The 17,058-nt window shown below is 47.0% G+C and overlaps 2 protein-coding genes across 2 annotated transcripts; one reads left to right on the forward strand and one right to left on the reverse strand.

Moving 5' to 3' along the window:
• Positions 1-11,903, forward strand: PRPF4 (pre-mRNA processing factor 4). The gene is made up of 14 exons (XM_053373979.1): positions 1-123; positions 1,218-1,395; positions 2,871-3,057; positions 3,160-3,247; positions 3,459-3,538; positions 3,760-3,853; positions 4,305-4,399; positions 4,879-4,937; positions 5,830-5,953; positions 8,029-8,118; positions 8,730-8,852; positions 10,248-10,355; positions 10,761-10,879; positions 11,305-11,903. Exons 1-14 carry the CDS (start codon positions 91-93, stop codon positions 11,496-11,498), a joined length of 1,572 nt encoding a protein of 523 aa, XP_053229954.1. The 5' UTR covers positions 1-90; the 3' UTR covers positions 11,499-11,903.
• A 1,364-nt stretch (positions 11,904-13,267) lies between these two features.
• RNF183 (ring finger protein 183) lies at positions 13,268-15,362 on the reverse strand. The gene is made up of 2 exons (XM_053374464.1): positions 14,834-15,362; positions 13,268-14,234 (listed from the first exon to the last, which is right to left on the reverse strand). Exon 2 carries the CDS (start codon positions 14,188-14,190, stop codon positions 13,600-13,602), a length of 591 nt encoding a protein of 196 aa, XP_053230439.1. The 5' UTR covers positions 14,191-14,234; positions 14,834-15,362; the 3' UTR covers positions 13,268-13,599.
• Positions 15,363-17,058: the final 1,696 nt, after the last annotated feature.

Consider the following 17,058-nt stretch of genomic DNA (forward strand, 5'->3'; position numbering starts at 1 on the left):
CGCTGTGCCGGAAGTGTTTGTGGGGAGCCCGTTGTGTGCGATTCCCCCACTACAGAGCCCCGGTCTGAGAGGAGGGGTTGGGAAAGCGCCATGGCTGCGTCGCGGATCGCCGTGGTGAATAAGGCAGGGAGCTTGAAACTGGGATATAATGTGGTTTCTTAGTTTAAAAAACGTGTATGTTTTCATAGAAATGATAAAATGAAAAATCTGTTTGAAATAGACGCCAGTGTCTACTTATTTACTGCAGTGACTAACGTAACCTCACGTTGGTAGTAAAAGTTTTTAAAGCGTAACGGATTGTATCCAACTAAAGCTCAATTCAAGGTTGGACTCATTTGAATTAATATGACTCGCTTGCGGCTGTTAATTTCAGTGGTTCTACTCTTTCAGTGGAGCTGAGTTGGGTGCAACTCAACGCTTCGGCTTCTGCCACAAAAGGCAGAATGTTATGCTTTAAGATTTCTAATATTTCTGCTGCATTAAAATAACAAGACATTCTTTGCCACCTTAAAGATTAACAAACGTTGTTGTTCAAAACCACCTATTAGAGTGGACTTGTAGTCCATGAAGATTATGCCAGAATCCACTGAAATGAATAGACATAACCAATTCAAGCCCCTTAGTTTTACTGGGCCCACTCAGAGCAAGATATGGATACAGTCCTTTGCTTTTAAAGTAGCATGATACTCATGGACTAATATGACTGTTCCTGTGGAATATTTTATGTTAGTCACTGTAATAAATATATTACCAAACAGTATAATCCTTAACCATGTCAGCTCAGAAGAAAGTCCTATTCAGTTCAGTAGGGCTGACTCCCACAGAGGTGGGCTTAGGGTTTTAGCCTTAATGATTAACAGTATGCTGGGATTCAAAACAAAATTGTCTCATGTACTGTTTGATGGGGTGGGGGCTGTCAGATGTGGGCAGATGTCATGAGTCAGGAGTATAGGGGGAGGGGAGCTGGTTGCTGCCTTTTGGCCCTATTCTTTTTCAGCCTCCTTTTCTGCCTCAGTCTGGACTGCTCTCTGCCCCAAGTCTCTTCCTGCTCACTAAAGCCTGTTGCCTCTTCTCCCTCTGACTATGCATCACTGTCCCCCTGGCTCTGAACCTTCTTCCCCAGTTCTCTGCATCAAGCCAGCCCAGCAGGTGGGGGAAAATCCACATTTGCTCTCTTACTTCTCCATGTAGGCTACTGCTGAGTTTCCTTCTTGCAGGGTTCAAAAACAAAGGCTTCAGATGAAGGGGATGCTCCTCCAGCCAAGAAAACCCCGATTTTCTATGGGAGCTTGGAGGAGAAAGAGCGAGAGCGTCTTCTCAAAGGGGAGTCTGGGATGATGGGCAAGGATGCGGTGAAAGCAGCTATTGAGGCTGGCAACATCAATATCACCAGTGGTAAGAGATGGCAATGAGCTGACTGGGAGATGGAGGGAAGAACTGCTAAGTGGGGCTGATAATTTGTTTAGAATGCTTGTAAGCAGGTTGTTTTCAGCAAATGCTCTCAGAGCTCACAGTTCAATACTAAAATTACAATTAAATCAGGAAGTTCTTTAAAACAAATCACACTAAAGCATTACACAGCATAATGGAGATTAAACGAGATGCTGACATAAAACCACGTGCTGCAGTAGAACATTTTAAAAGTCTGTGCAAGCAAAGAAGGCATTCACCTGGTGCTGACAGAATGCCACAACTAAGAAGCCTGTGTCATTGTCCACCATACTTCCAAGGCTGGTAGGACCTAGAATAGATCTTAATGTTTGGGTGGGTTCATGCGGGAACAGGTAGTCTGTCAACTAGCCTGGCCCCAACCCATCTGGGGCTTTGTAGGTCAAAATCTGCACTTTGGCTTGAGCTTGGCAGTGAACTTTAATCCAGTGTATCTCTTTAGGACAGGCAAAATAGGTTCCATATGACCAGTCCCATTTATTTGCTTTAACTGTAGTTTCCATGCAATCTTCAAAGACAGCCCCAAGTACAGTGCATTGTAGTAATCAGTCCATGGATAAATGTGACCAGGCTATCTTTATCCCAGGGATGCTATCAGTTATACATACAGTGGTACCTCTGGTTACAAACTTAACCTGTTCCAGAGGTCCGTTCGTAACCAGAAACGGCTCGTAACATGAGGTGCGCTTCTGCTAATGGCGCCTCCTGCTGCTGCCGCACCACCAGAGCGTGATTTCTGCTCGCATCCCGGGGCAAAGTTCGCAGCAAGGGGCATCTACTTCCGGCTTAGTGGAGCACGTAACCCAAAGAATTCGTAAGGGGGACGGTTCACAACACGAGGTACCACTGTAGTTCTTTACAGGAGAAAGCAAGCAAGAGACAAATCCCTGCCCTGGGGTCTTTATAATCTAAATCTAGATAGGGGTGGCAAGGAGCAAAACACTAGATGAGTAGGAGTGTCACAGGTGGCAGCAGATCAATGTGGGTATACTCTGCTTAGGTTTCATTTCAGGGGAGGAAATGGTTTTTGGCTAGCTCCTGCCCATCTGCAGGTCCTTTTTGTTCCCTCTGGATATAAAAATGTGTACTGCCAGTGGCCATAAGAGATTATGCAATACCTTAATTGTGCCTTTGTATGAATTTTGATTTTGAGCCATTTGGGGAGCCACTTTTGGCTGAATTTTGATTTTGAGCCATTTGGGGAGCCACTTTTGGCTGAAAAGAGGGATAACATAAGCTTTGACCTGAACACTCAAGGAGCAGAGAGAGGTGACGCAACATATACCACATATTGTTGCTCTTTGCTTGTGGCTTCATTGGAATGAAGCAAACTTAAGGGAAGTGAGGGTCAAGTGTTGAGGCTTTGTAGGGTCCTGTTGGGGTTGTATTTCCTATAACTTTTGGCTTTCTACTATGATCAGGTGAAGTTTTTGACTTGGAAGAGCACATCAGCGAGCGCCAGGCAGAGGTCCTGGCAGAGTTTGAGCGCCGGAAGCGGGCCAGGCAAATCAACGTTTCCACAGATGACTCTGAGGTCAAGGCCTGCTTACGAGCCCTCGGGGAGCCCATCACACTTTTTGGAGAGGGCCCTGCAGAAAGGAGGGAGAGGTGAGAGAGGATGAAATTGACTTGCTCTCACTTCCTTTTCCAGTTCATTGATGTGACTCATATAAACAAAGGCAATTTAATCTTTACTTTATTTCTCAACAGGCTACGTAATATTCTGTCTGTGGTTGGCACGGACGCATTGAAGAAGACCAAAAAAGATGATGAGAAGTCCAAGAAATCAAAAGAGGAGGTAATAAATTTTAAAGTGTGTTATGAGTGACAGCAGCTCTGGGGTTTCAAATGGGAGCCTTCAGAAACCCTAGGACCTTTTGTATGCACAGCTCACACTTTCCCACTGGGCTCTGACCTTTCCCCTTTCCCCTTAGCTATAAATGTGTGCCCACTATACTAGCCAAGTCTCACAAGAGATTCCCACCCCTTTAATGTTTCCTTTGCCTTAGTATCAGCAAACCTGGTACCACGAAGGACCAAATACTTTGAAGACAGCCAGACTGTGGATCGCCAACTACTCTCTCCCTCGGTAAGGGGCTGGGATTGAGAAATGCTAATGCATACATTGATGAGGCCTTGTATATCTGTTGTCCCTAACTAGAGTGGTGGTGATGGTTGAGAAATGGGGGATTTCAAACCCACCCACCTTCTGCACATGACAGAAGAATTGTCACCATCACAACTTGCAGGCTTCTGCAAGGGTTGAATATGGGCAAGACCTGATTACATTAATTTTTGTCCCCTTCACAGGGCAATGAAGCGATTGGAGGAAGCCCGGCTGCTCAAGGAGGTCCCTGAGGCCACACGGACATCCCAGAAACAGGAGCTGCACAAATCTCTAAGGGTAAGTGGGACCCATCTCTGCTATGACTTAAAAGTTCTGGGCACTGGGCTGCTGCAGCTCAGAAGGCCCCCGAGATGCAGAGGTTCAAATGAGCTTGCAGAAGGCTTCTGTGCCTCTGCTCCTCCTCAGCATAGTTCAATGGTAAATGCTTTGAATGTGGATGATCCCAGGTTGACTCCCTGGCATCTCCATCTCCAAGGACACCTGGACAAGGAAAGATTTCTGCTGGTTGCTTGGAATTCAGCTGCCAGTTCAGAGCACGTAACATTGCACTAAATGGGCCCAACAATTCAGCTCAGTAGAAAACACTACTGTGGGTGAGGTGGGGGAGCAGCCTGGGCAGGAAACGTCATCTCTTTTCTTTACCATCTCAGGGCCATCTCATTTTAGTGAGCCCGTCAGTTCCTCTGGTGGCAAAATATTATCTTTTGTTTTTTTGTTTTTCTTTCAGTCTTTGAATAATTTCTGCAGCCAAATTGGGGACGACCGCCCTATCTCCTATTGCAACTTCAGCCCCAACTCCAAGCTCCTGGCTACAGCTTGCTGGTAAACTTTATTCTGCTTTTCATTATTTCCCTCCCAATCCTGCTAAGTTCTCCTATAGTGCACAGGAGAGGCTGCCTGAGCCGTTGAGGGCAGTCATAGACTCATAAAATTGTAGCGCTGGAAGGGATCCCGAAAGTAATATTGTTCAAGGCCGGCAATTAGCAAGCTCTGGAAGGCTATTATGGGAGTATTTAGAAAGTGATAGTGCTGTGGGTGCATTTTATCATTTTGTTGAAGGTTGTTTTTAGACTTGCTATCTTCTGTTTTGTTTTTAGACTTGTTATCTTGCAACTGGCGTGTGTGTTGCTATTGAATTTTGCTTGGTGTTTATATGTTTTTGATTTTTTTTTTTACTCTTAGCTTCCTTGATTGGTTTTGTTTGGTTGGTTTTGTTTGTAAAACAGAAAGACAAGGGATTGAAAACATTTTAAGATAAAATAAAATGCCAGTCAGTTTTCCTTCTGCCTTTCCTCTCCCAGGAGCGGCCTCTGTAAGCTGTGGTCAGTGCCGGATTGTAATCTCATTCACACTTTGCGAGGTATCGTATCTGTTTCCCACCGCACCCATTGCCAAAGCAACCTTCTTTTCTCTTATCTTACCTCAAATGACTGGAGCAATTATATGGCTGATTAGGAGCATAAGGCTACATGGGTGGGAGGCTATGAATTTTGAGAGTGGTGCTGTGCAAACCTCCTCTTCTTTTTTCCACCTTGGGCTTGGGTGAGATGGCATTCCTTTCTCGAAGACAGCCTGGACTCTAATAATCAGTGTTGGGAGTCATATCCTGTAGGCCCACTGCTTAGCTGCTGACTAATTCAGGGCTTGGGAACGTCAGGCCCGTGAGCCACATGTGGCCCTCACAGCCTCTCTGGCCCTTGGGACTCTCTTCAACTGCACCAACCCTGCTTGGCACCCTCCTTTAGTGTTTTTACTTGGGTGGAATGTGTCCTTGAATTCTGATCAGGCCTGGAAGGAGACTAGAAATGGGAGTGTGAAGGCAGGTAGCCCACTGTACAAAGGGAAAAACTGCATTTGTTGCTCCATCTTCTTTTGCTTTTGGCCCCTCCCACTATTGGCATGCAGCCATCCTCCATTCAGGCCAGCCAGAGTCATTTTCAGAATTCAAGGATGCAATCCAGGCTGGCAGAAGACACTCAAGAAGAGCGTGAAGCAGGGACAGTGAAGTGTGTGGCCTGAGGGGAAAGAGTGAATTAGTGTGGGGAGAGTGCCAAGGGACCAAAGTGGAAGGTCTTGAGAGCCACGTATGGCTTACAGGGCCAAGCTTCCCCACCCCTGCTTTAGCACAAAAACTAAATTTGGAGTGATTCCCAAAGAGTCTCTTCGGAGCAATAGGAAGAGGCCCAGACAGAGGAACCAAGCTTTAAATTGGCTGGCTCTCAAACTGTCTGTCTGTCTTGTCTGTTCCCAAGGGCACAACACCAACGTTGGAGCCATTGTCTTTCACCCCAAGGCAACCATCTCCCTGGACAAGAAGGACGTTAACCTGGCTTCATGCGCAGCGGATGGCTCTGTCAAACTCTGGAGTCTTGAAAGGTACGCCTGGGCCCAGGAAAATCAGTTGCCTTCCCTTCCTTATTTTATTGGCTGCTGCGGGTGGTAGAGAAAAATATTAAAGCAGCCCAGAGAATGGCTTCCTGTTTAACTTCCTTCTGCAACAAACAAAAAGCTAACACAAGTGACTGAGGCAGGGGCATGACCACACCATACTTTTAAAGCACGTGGCTCCCCCCCAAAGAATCCTGGGAGCTGTAGTTTGTTACAAGTGCTGGGAATTATAGTCCTGTGTGGGTGAAATATAGTTCCCAGAGTTATTTTGCCATGGGTGCTTTTTGGGGCCTGATCCAGCAGTGCTCCTCTCTCCTTATAATGAGGCTTCTTTTCTGTGTTACTGTTTCTAAAGCTTTATAGAGACACAAGTTTGCTTGGCTTATTGGTTGTGCCCCCGGCCCAAACTGTGTGGTGGTGGTGGGGTTTCCCACTTCTCCCCCATGTCATACTTGTCTTACATTTTACACCTGTTGTCTTGCTATGTCCCCTGTTAGTAGCACCCAGACAAGCTGGGTTTGTTCCAACAGTCAAGGCACTGTGACTCTTGGGGGAGGCCGTTGATTTTGTCAGTGCCTTATCCAAGGAAACAGAGAGAGAGAGCAGATTCTTTAATTGGGCCTCAGGGAAGAGGTTTATTTCTGCCAGATACTGTTGCTGTGGGCAGAAGCATCAGTGGCGGTAAATTCACACTCCTTCTGTCAGTCTTGGGTGCCTGTGAGGTCATAGAATCATATAATTGTCAAGTTGGAGGGGACCACGAGGGTCATTGAATCCAGCCCCCTGCAATGCAGGAATCTTTTGCTCAAACTCATATTTAATGATAGATTTTCTTCCACCTGTTGAACTCAAGACCCTCTTTTGCAACAGTGAGGGACCTGTGGTCCATGGGCCTGGCAGGGAACCTGATATGGCCCAAAGGGCCATTTTTGCCAAGCCGCACCTGCCTCACCCCTGACATCTTGTATAATATGGGGCAGGTAAAGACACGGCCACAAAAGGGACAAGTTTTAAAATGTGTTGTTCTGGGACCACTCTGTGGCTTGTTATATTGATGTCAAATTCAAACCCCACTGGGTTAGGCTTCCTTCTGGAGTTCCCTGAGTTCCTTCACCTTTTATTTAAGAAAGTCAGGGTTGTGTGTTCAGGACTGGATCATTCCAGCAGCAAGGGGGCTCAATCAAACTGAAGGTAGCAGCTACAGTAAGTGGAGCTGGTCTAGTAACTCTGATACTTGAGGAAGTATTAAGATTCCCCCCTGCCAATGAGGTCACTGCTTCACTATCCGGTCGCTTTCTTTTGGAACACAGGATTGTAGACCCATTGAAATGCATGGACATGGTTAACCTAGGTTCAGTAATTTCACTGGGTCTGCTCTGAAATGAACTTAATTGAATACAACCCCATAGGAAGCTGCTTTATAGCAAGCCAGACTAATTGCCTCTCAAGACCACTGTTGTCTGCTCTGATAGGCAGTGGCTCTCCACAGTTTCAGGTGGGAGGATTTCCCAGCTGTACTTTGAGACCCCAGGGATTGAATCTGGGATTCTTTTGCCTGCAGAGTTTGTCTACCACTGAGCCACAACTGCTCTGCTTGAGCAGTCAGGGTTTTCCCTTCTGTTTTGACCGCCCTTTGATCACCCGGTTGAATTTCAGTGTATATCATTTTAACGGTTTTCCAAATCCAATATTCTTATAAAATTAACTTAATCACTTAGCATCTTTCTTTCTTTCCAATTCGGCATTAAGCATATTGATTCATCACGTTACATATTTAAATCCTAAGCCTATCTGATATTTGCAAGTTTTTCCAATTAAGTTAACTTAACATATTTAACTAAATAGTCTTTAAATTTCGTCCACTCCTCCTGGTAATCCTCCTCCTTCTGGTCATGGACTCTGCCATTCAGGTCTGCTAGCTCCGAAAAGTCCATCATCTTCATCTGTCAATCTTCCACTGTTGGTACTTCTTGTGTTTTCCAAACTGCCTCTTTATTTTAGTCTCACTTATGGGACAGCCAGCACCATCAAGAATTTGCCATGAGATGTTGTGTTTCTTTCAGTGATGAACCAGTGGCTGACATCGAGGGACACACAGTGAGAGTAGCCCGGGTGGCATGGCATCCCTCTGGCAGGTTTCTGGGCACCACCTGGTAAGTCAGAGGAGGGGGTGCAGCCCAAAGGGCCACACGTAGCACCTGGTCTAATTTCTTGTGGGTAGCAAGGAGGAGAATAAATAGGGAAATGATGTGATGGAGAGGGAGGAAGAGCAGAGAGCGGCAGAAAGGAAGAAAAGGGAGTGCCTTCCATTGTTAGTAGTCTTGCCACCACTGGCAATGCCGCCGCCATTGGTTACCTTCGAAAGAATTCTGCCTTTGATAGAAAAACAGTTGTTATCATCCCCTTGTGATATGTTACTTCTTTCCACTCAGCCCATCACTCATTACACAAGATGGAAAGTGAGAGGTCAGAATGGGAGGGAGCTGCAGTTGAAGATCCCAATACTTCCTCAGTGAGATTGGCAACTGAGCAGGGAATTGAATTATGTGTCCTAAATGCTACACATATCCCTGTATCAGTTGGCTGATCGTCTAAGTTTGTGGGGGCCAGGGGCAGATTAGATTAATTCCATGATCTCAGCTTGGAGTGGAGATAGGATAGACAATCCAGCCACCTGCTTGAACTTCAGGGAGGGGACCTGTTGGGGCCTTGTGAGATATTCACGTGGGTCTTTGTCTCTTCTCCACCTCCCCACCCCCTGCAGCTATGACCACTCTTGGCGCCTGTGGGACCTGGAGGCTCAGGAGGAGATCTTGCACCAGGAGGGGCACAGCAAAGGAGTTTACGACATCGCCTTCCATGTTGACGGCTCCCTTTCTGCCACTGGGTAAATCTACATGCAAGTGCAAGTCCTAACCCTCCTTGGGGGTGTCACTGAGCGAGTATCAGCCAGTCAGTAATGGTGCTCATTCTTGCTAGTTCTAAAATGCCAGAAAAGAGAGAGAACTGGTTGGGATTCTACCTTCAGAAGATTCCACTCAAGTCTTCACTCCTGCAGCTAAAAAGTCACAGGGTGGAAATTCTAATGAGGGAGGGGCCATAGCTTCAATAAGAGTGTCTGCTCTGCGTAGAGAGCAGCTGCCAGTTAGTGTAGACATTACTGAATTAGATGGACCAATGTTTTGACTCATTTCAAGGAAACTTCCTTTGTTCCTAATAGCTTGACTGTATTCCTGAGTTTATACTACTCATTAAAATAAAAGTTTCAACTGTTTAGGGTAATATTAACATTTGCCCCATCATTGTTCCAAATCTGCAAATTCTGATCTGGGCAGCTCTTGCTTTAGCTTGTTTGTAATTGAGTCGATCCTTCATTGCCATATAACTATGCTTTGGAACTCCCTGCCTATTGACATTAAGCAAGCTACAGTGGTACCTCTGGTTACGTACTTAATTCGTTCCGGAGGTCCGTTCTTAACCTGAAACTGTTCTTAACCTGAAGCACCACTTTAGCTAATGGGGCCTCCCTCCTGCTGCTGCCGCGCCGCCGCCACACAATTTCTGTTCTCATCCTGAAGCAAAGTTCTTAACCTCAGGTACTATTTCTGGGTTAGCGGAGTCTGTAACCTGAAGCGTATGTAACCTGAAGCATATGTAACCTGAAGCATATGTAACCTGAGGTACCACTGTTTATAGTTCTAGGCGCCTGCTGGATCCTTTTTTTTTTTTTTTTGACAAGCCTACCCAGGTGCATAATTTAGTTACTTTGTTTTTAAAGTTCTACTTATTTTTATGCGTGTTTATAATGCCAATGGCTTTTATGTATATTTTTTCTTTTTAATTGTTTTGCAGATTTTAGCTATGTTTCACCTACAGTTTTCGTACTCCTCTTAGATAACTTTTTGATTTAAGTGCATTATAAATATTCTAAATCTATACAAACAAAGTGTGCTAATTAGACTTTGCTACATGTGATTTGCCAGGTAGGTCAGATCTGGGTCCTGCTTGCAGAACCTTGGATCTGCAGACAGGAGGTGGTAGTAACATGGGAGGTAATCCGAGCTGCATTGCAGAAAGGCTTTGCTCCAATTTAACAACTGTGGTTCACAGAAGCTCCTTTGGCTCCTGTTTAGTGATGTTAAGAGGCATCCAGCCTAGGTGACAACTAAAGAGGAAAGAAGATCCGAAGATGGCTTTAAGTGAAGCCACTTATTCAAAGTGGAAGCACGGGAAGGGGTTTGTGTGAGAAAAATATTGTTTGACATTTTCCTCTTCCTTTCAGTGGCCTTGATGCATTTGGCCGCGTGTGGGATCTGCGCACGGGGCGTTGTATCATGTTTTTGGAGGGTCATCTCAAGGAGATCTATGGGATCAACTTTTCCCCTAACGGGTAAGAACCAATTTGCCATCCTCTCTTGGGGTGCAGGTCTTAATATTGACACACAGACAACTAACTTCTGCTCGGAGTAGATTAATTGAAATTAATGGAACTAATTTAGTCTGCATGCACACTATACATTCAAAGCACATTTCCCACCCCAAATCATCCTGGGAACTTTAGTTTTCCCCTCACAGAGCTTATAATTCCCTATACCCTTAGTAAACTACAGTTCCCAGGATTCTTTGGCAAAAGCCATGTACTTTAAATGTATGATGGGTGCATAGCCTTCCCCCCTCCCTCAATATATTTTATTAAAGCTTTTTCATAATCGTGTAGGATTATGAATAGGGCTGAAGCTGGGAACAACCCCCTTGCACGCAAACCCAAATTCCTCCTCTCCCGTACTTCTCATAGGTACCACATTGCCACTGGCAGCGGTGACAACACCTGTAAAGTATGGGATCTCCGCCAGAGAAAGTGCATCTACACCATCCCTGCCCATCAGAACCTGGTGACCGGAGTGAAGTTTGAACGTAAGTCTCTGCAGCTGCTATGGCCTTTCCCCAGAAACTGAGGATATATAATGGGCTGAAAAGTACCTTGTCTATGGTTTCCAAGTGCAACATAGATTCCCAAGACATGGATATATACCACTCCCCATCCTCCCCAAATACACTGGCTCTTGAGAATAGCCTGTATGCTCTGTCACTCGCCCTCCCTCTTCCTGCATCCCCCCTGTTCCCTGCTTATGGTTGGCTTCTGGGTAAGGTTTTGGGGAAACTGGTAGCACTCTGGAAGTAGTTGGACTCCCAACTCCATCAGCCCCAGCCAGCCTAGCTAATGGTCATGGACGATGGGAGTTGTAGTTCCTCACCCCTGCTGTAAGTGGTGAATCTCTATATTGCCTCCTTAGTCGTCCTCCTCACTTCCTGTTATTTCTCTCTTTCCCGCCACCCAGCAAATCATGGCAACTTTCTGCTTACTGGAGCTTACGACAACACAGCCAAGGTCTGGACGCACCCAGGCTCATCCCCGCTGAAAACCTTGGCAGGACACGAGGGCAAAGTCATGGGCTTGGACATCTCCCTGGACGGACAGCTGATCGCCACATGCTCTTATGACAGGACTTTCAAGCTTTGGATGGCAGAGTAGGGGGAAGGAGCATTTCTGCCGGATCCACAGCCAAGGAAGGCAGCCTGCTGTGACTCCCTGGGCCTCCGCCGCAGATCAGGGCATGGCTTGATGCGCTTCTGGGATACTGCCTCCTCCTCACACCTGCACACCCCCTGGTCAGGCCAAGCTGAATTTGAGAACGCCTTTCCTATTGCATTTTGCTGTAGTTGTGTACTCTCCCCTCCCTTCCCTGTGGAACAGGCTTGCATTGATCTAACACCACCAACCTTTAGGAATACCCATGGTGCTAACAGAGCTGGTAGGGTTGGTTGTTCTGGTTGTTATTTGGGAGTGGGGTCACAGCTTCTTCTCACTCGGACAGAGACTTTTCTTGAAAAACGACACCCTAACATTAAAGCAGAGTGGCTGCTTGAAAATGGTGAAGCCTGTGTGGGTTGTGTTTTTGACACATGGTTTCTTGAGCCAAACAGCCTCTGGTGATGGGGTGCCTCCCCTGCCCCACCCCTCCGTGCTCTGCTTTCCTATTATCACTCCTGCATTCATGGACTCATCAAGTTGGTAGGGACCTTAAAGATCATTAGCCTGGGAATGGTGAAACCACAGGCCCCCTAAGCCAGATGTGGCCCTCCAGGCTTCCCTGCCTGGCCCTCAGGACTCTCCCCCGGCCACAACCCCCTGCAAACCATGTTTCACATCCTCCCTGAGAGTTTTTGCCTGGCAGGAATGTGTCCTTTCACTCTGATAATACTTCTTGCTTGCCTAGATGGAGGAGATGGAAGGGCGTGTGTGTATATGGAAACTGGCCTGCTGCACAGAGGTAACATTTACATTAGCTGCCCCACTCACTTTTGCCTCACCCCACCTACCACCGGCATGTGGCGCTCAGAAGGTTGCCCAGAACGGAATGAGGTAATTAGGTTGGGGAAAAAGATCTTCCACCCCTGAATTGTCATTTCCTTGTAGGGAAAGGCTCTGCAGCCACCCCACTAATGTTCATTTTGTGTGTCCCTTTCCCAATCCACCCTGTCCTTGCTAAACCTACCTCCTTGCAAGATCCAAAAGATTGCTTTGATCCTATTATCAACCCCTACTCTTACAAGCTGATGCAATTTGAAACAAAACACTGCAGCGTAGATACAAAAGTTTTAATGTCACTGCCGTTTGGCCCTCTAACCATTAGTGCATACACCAGGAGAAAAAAAACGTTGAACATCTGCCTTCATTTTCATACCTGCATGACTTGAGTACACAGCGGACCATCTCCAACCCTGGACAAAGAACAGTTAAGATCTGCAGCCTTGGTGGTTCCACATTCAGCAGTGCAGTCAGTGTTCTCTGAATGTTGGGAACTCTTCATTGGCTGCAGCAGAGGCATTTGGCACAGGCGAAGAGTCCCGTTTGGAGGGTTGGCATAGCTCAGTGGTAGAGTCTTCCAGGTTCAATCCCCAGAATCTCCAGGTAGCAATAAGAGAGACCACTGCCTGAAACCCTGGAGAGCTGCCACTCAGTGTAGACAGTATGGAGCTAGATGGACCAATGGCCTGACTAATGTCCCTATGTCCCTTTACTCCAAGTATGGGGAAGCTTGGGCCCTCCAGACGTGGTTGTGTTACAGCTCCCATCATGACCAGAGATGATGGGAATTGTAGTTCAGCAAACCTGGAATGAGAAAAGCTCTCCTCTCCACACCTGCTATGTTCCCATTATCCATTTTCACCCTCTTACCCACTTTAGCCAACTTAGAAAGCAGTGAGATTGTTCGTTGAAATGCTCCCACTGCCCTGCCCTGCCATGTCCTCATCCCCATCCCTATTTTAAAGCTCACAAGTAACCTTCAAGGTCAAATCCTGGGACCCAGTGGCAGTCCAAACCATTTTGCTGTCTGGGGTGAAGGACAATTGGCAGCCCCTCTCTTCTCTGATAGGCAGAATCTGACAGAGCGTTGAGTCTTAAATCATAACTCTGGGCAGTGTCTTCCAGCACACTTGAGCTGACTTAGAGAACTCAAGGCAGGTTGTGTAGCACACGCAAGCTAGTCCTCCCAACACTTTGCTGCTGCTTGCCAACCACCTCTACCCTGCCCTCAGCATCTTCCGCCTGAGGAGGCTGCTGGTCCCTGTCACCCCCACCCCCAAAAGAACTGCCTGGTCCAAAAGATAGAGAAGATGAGTAGTAAAGTCACACTTAAGATGACAGCCATCAGGTAGGTGAAAATCCGGAGCTGGGGGTTGCAGGCACACGCCCACATTGGGGAGCGGTGGTGGTTGGGCAGGGTTGTGGCGGCAGTGGTAGTGCTGGCCGGGCGGCTTTGCTCACGGTAGCTGTCAATGCTGGGATCTGTCACTGGGCCCAGGTCCAAGGTGTAGACCCTGGGCTGGCGGAGGAAGTACCTGCTCTTGCGCTGCTCCTTCAAGCACAGCTGCCGGCCCTCCAGGATGATGTGGTTGGGCTCCAGGCGCAGCAGGCGCAGGATGGCCTCGTTGGTGGGCAGCTCAGTGACGGGCTGGTCAGAGGGGAGGACGGTAGGGTGGCGGCAGAGTGGGCACTGCAAGCGGTTCTGAGCCAGGGACACCAAGCTGAGATGAGCCAGGCACTCAATGCAGAAGGAATGTTGGCACTGAAGGACCTTGGGGGTGCGGAAAGTGTTGTCGTAAGGGTTCCAGCAGATGGGGCATTCGGCCTCCAGCCCCTGGACCTCCTTCTCAGCCATGGGGAGACCCGTCAGCAACACAGCCTTCTTTGCTACCTAGGAGACTAAAAAACCAAGGGCAGGTGGAAGCTCAGTGACAGTAATCATACAGCAGCATCAATGCAGTGGAACCTTTGGCCCACAAGATGCAATGATTGGCTTGCCATAGGGCCGTGCTTGCTGAGGCTGATGGGAGTTGTAGTTCTTCAGCATTGGTGGGGGTGGGGGGACAAAGGTCCCCAACATCTGGTTTTTACAGCATCAGCAAATGCAAAGAGAGAGGTCCTCCACCCAAGGGAATTTGCAGTATGAAGTTTAAGAGTGGAAGCGAGCCCTTTTCTTGCAAAGCAATTGATAAGACAAGGGTGGGAAGATAAACATCCACATCAGAACAGCCTGCTGGATCAGGCCAATGGCAGTCTAGCCCAACATCCTCTTCTCACAGCAGCCAACCAGAAATACATGGGAAACCTTGCGCACAGAGCATAGGTGTCATGGCTAGTAGCCATTGATAGCCTTATCAGAGGAAGCACATAGAGGCTTGTGCTGTAGTGGTAGAGCCACTGCCAGTCGAAGGATCAATGCTCTGACTCTATAGCATAAAGGCAGCTGCCTGTGTCCTACACCCACCCACCCCTGCATAAAAACAGTACCCAAAACCTACCTTGCCTTGAAAAGCAGGAGATGTGGACAGTGTGGCCTCATCCTAACTCAATTCCATCCAGGAACAATGTTGCTTTTCACACCTGCCAGAAGTCTGATGCATTCTCCTTCTGCTTCCTTATTCTTTCTTAAGATTGGCGAGCAAGTGTGGGTTTGCAGCGGGATCTGAACTGGTCCAAAATGAAGAGAGAGAGAGCCTAGGCAGGAAGATGCTTCCTTTGCTGGTGCTGCTAACCCAAAGATGCTCGCTCGCTCTCCTCCCATTCTCAGGGGACTTTGTCCCTTAGGCAGAGCTTGGCATTCTCCTCTGTCAGGTTGGTAAGCAGCTGTTGTTTACTACCAGGGCCTGGCAGCCAAGGTGAGAGAACCGGTGGAAGGCCGGCAGGGAAAGCCTCCTGGAAGCCCCAAGCTGACCTATTTTTCAGCACTGCTGCCATTGATTTTAGGTACCTTGGTTTAGGAGCATGGGAGAACAATAAGGCACGCTCCAAGAGGCACAGCAGCATTTGCCTTAAAATCCCAGCACAATTCTCAAAAGCAGTAAGACATTTTTTCTCTCCTTAACACCTTCCACTGTCTCCTTCTAGTACTGAATTGTAGCTTCGAAACCCTGGTGGGAGGGCAAAGACTTTCCCCCTTATACATTGCAATGGACCATGTCCATTGATGGTGGAAACAGGTATAAATGTATTATTTAACATCATTAATATACTGCTTGATTGTGCTAAAACCTCTAAACAATACTCCCCCCCTTTTTTTAAAAGTTAAAAACAAAAGCATTTAAAGATAATTGAAACTAATAGTCAAGAGATTAAAACATGTTAACATCGACATGTCCATATCAGCTTTCCAACAGAAAAATGTTTTTAGCAGGCACTGAAAAGGTTTCCCACTTGATTTCAATTGGCAAGGAGTTCCAAAGTTTATGTGCTGCCACAGTAAAAGTTTGCCTTTTTGCAAGTGTGGAACAAGTATTCTGTGGAACCAGTAACAGGGCCCAAGTGGGCACATATGAGATAAGGTGATCCCACAATAATAATAAAAATCTCCTGCATTTGTAAGTGATATTATGGTTTGTTTACTTTTGTGTGTGCAGAGCCCCCCCCCCAAGCAATGAAGAGAATATTAATATGAAAGAAAACACACAATAAAATACAATGAATCAATCAAAGCAATATAAAATGGTGAAGGGGCATGGCTTGCCAAGAAGCCTAATGGCAGCCTGATCCAGCATCTCCTATATGTAAGGGGCTAATTTATAGTTGAACGACTGCTAAGTAAAAGCATAAAAGGTAAAGGGACCCCTGACCATTAGGTCCAGTCGCGTATAGCTTCCAGGTCGTGTGGCCAACATGACTAAGCCGCTTCTGGTGAACCAGACGCTGTTTACCTTCCCGCTGGAGCGGTACTTATTTATCTACAGTGGTACCTTGGGTTAAGTACTTAATTCGTTCCAGAGGTCTGTTCTTAACCTGAAACTGTTCTTAACCTGAAGCACTTTAGCTAATGGGGCCTCCTGGTGCTGCCGCGCCACTGGAGCCCGATTTCTGTTCCTATCCTGAAGCAAAGTTTTTAACCTGAAGCACAATTTCTGGGTTAATGGAGTGTGTAACCTGAAGCGTATGTAACCTGAAGCGTATGTAACCCGAGGTACCACTGTACTTGCACTTTGATGTGCTTTCAAACTGCTAGGTTTGGCAGGAACTGGGACCGAACAACAGGAGCTCACCCCATCGCGGGGATTCGAACTGCCAACCTTCTGATCGGCAAGCCCTAGGCTCTGTGGTTTAACCCACAGCGCCACCCACATCCCAAGTAAAAGCATACTGCTCCTCAAATTTATCTTCAGAAAGGTCATGTTGTGGGGGTCATAAAAATTAGCTGGCTAAGCAAGATTTACAAGAAGTGTTGGAAGCACATTGCCCAGTGCTGCTTGAAGAGACTGGCAAAATACTAAATATCCTCTGATTACTCTGGATATGTGTTTGTGAACTGCCTTCATGCTCTCATCACACACAAAACTCCCATCATTCTGCTTCTCATTTGGAAGCCAGGCTAACACACATCCTGCCCCCCTCCCCTTTCCCCTCCGCTCTGGTGTCTCAACATGGAGCAAGCCCGGCCCACAACCAATCACCCTCATTGGGATGGGCAAAGCCAATTGGCAAACCACTAAAATCCTTCCCTCCCTTCCCAAATTACAGAGGTACCATCCTTTATTCATTG

This window comes from Podarcis raffonei, chromosome Z (genome assembly GCF_027172205.1).
Source record: "Podarcis raffonei isolate rPodRaf1 chromosome Z, rPodRaf1.pri, whole genome shotgun sequence".
Taxonomy (NCBI): domain Eukaryota; kingdom Metazoa; phylum Chordata; class Lepidosauria; order Squamata; family Lacertidae; genus Podarcis; species Podarcis raffonei.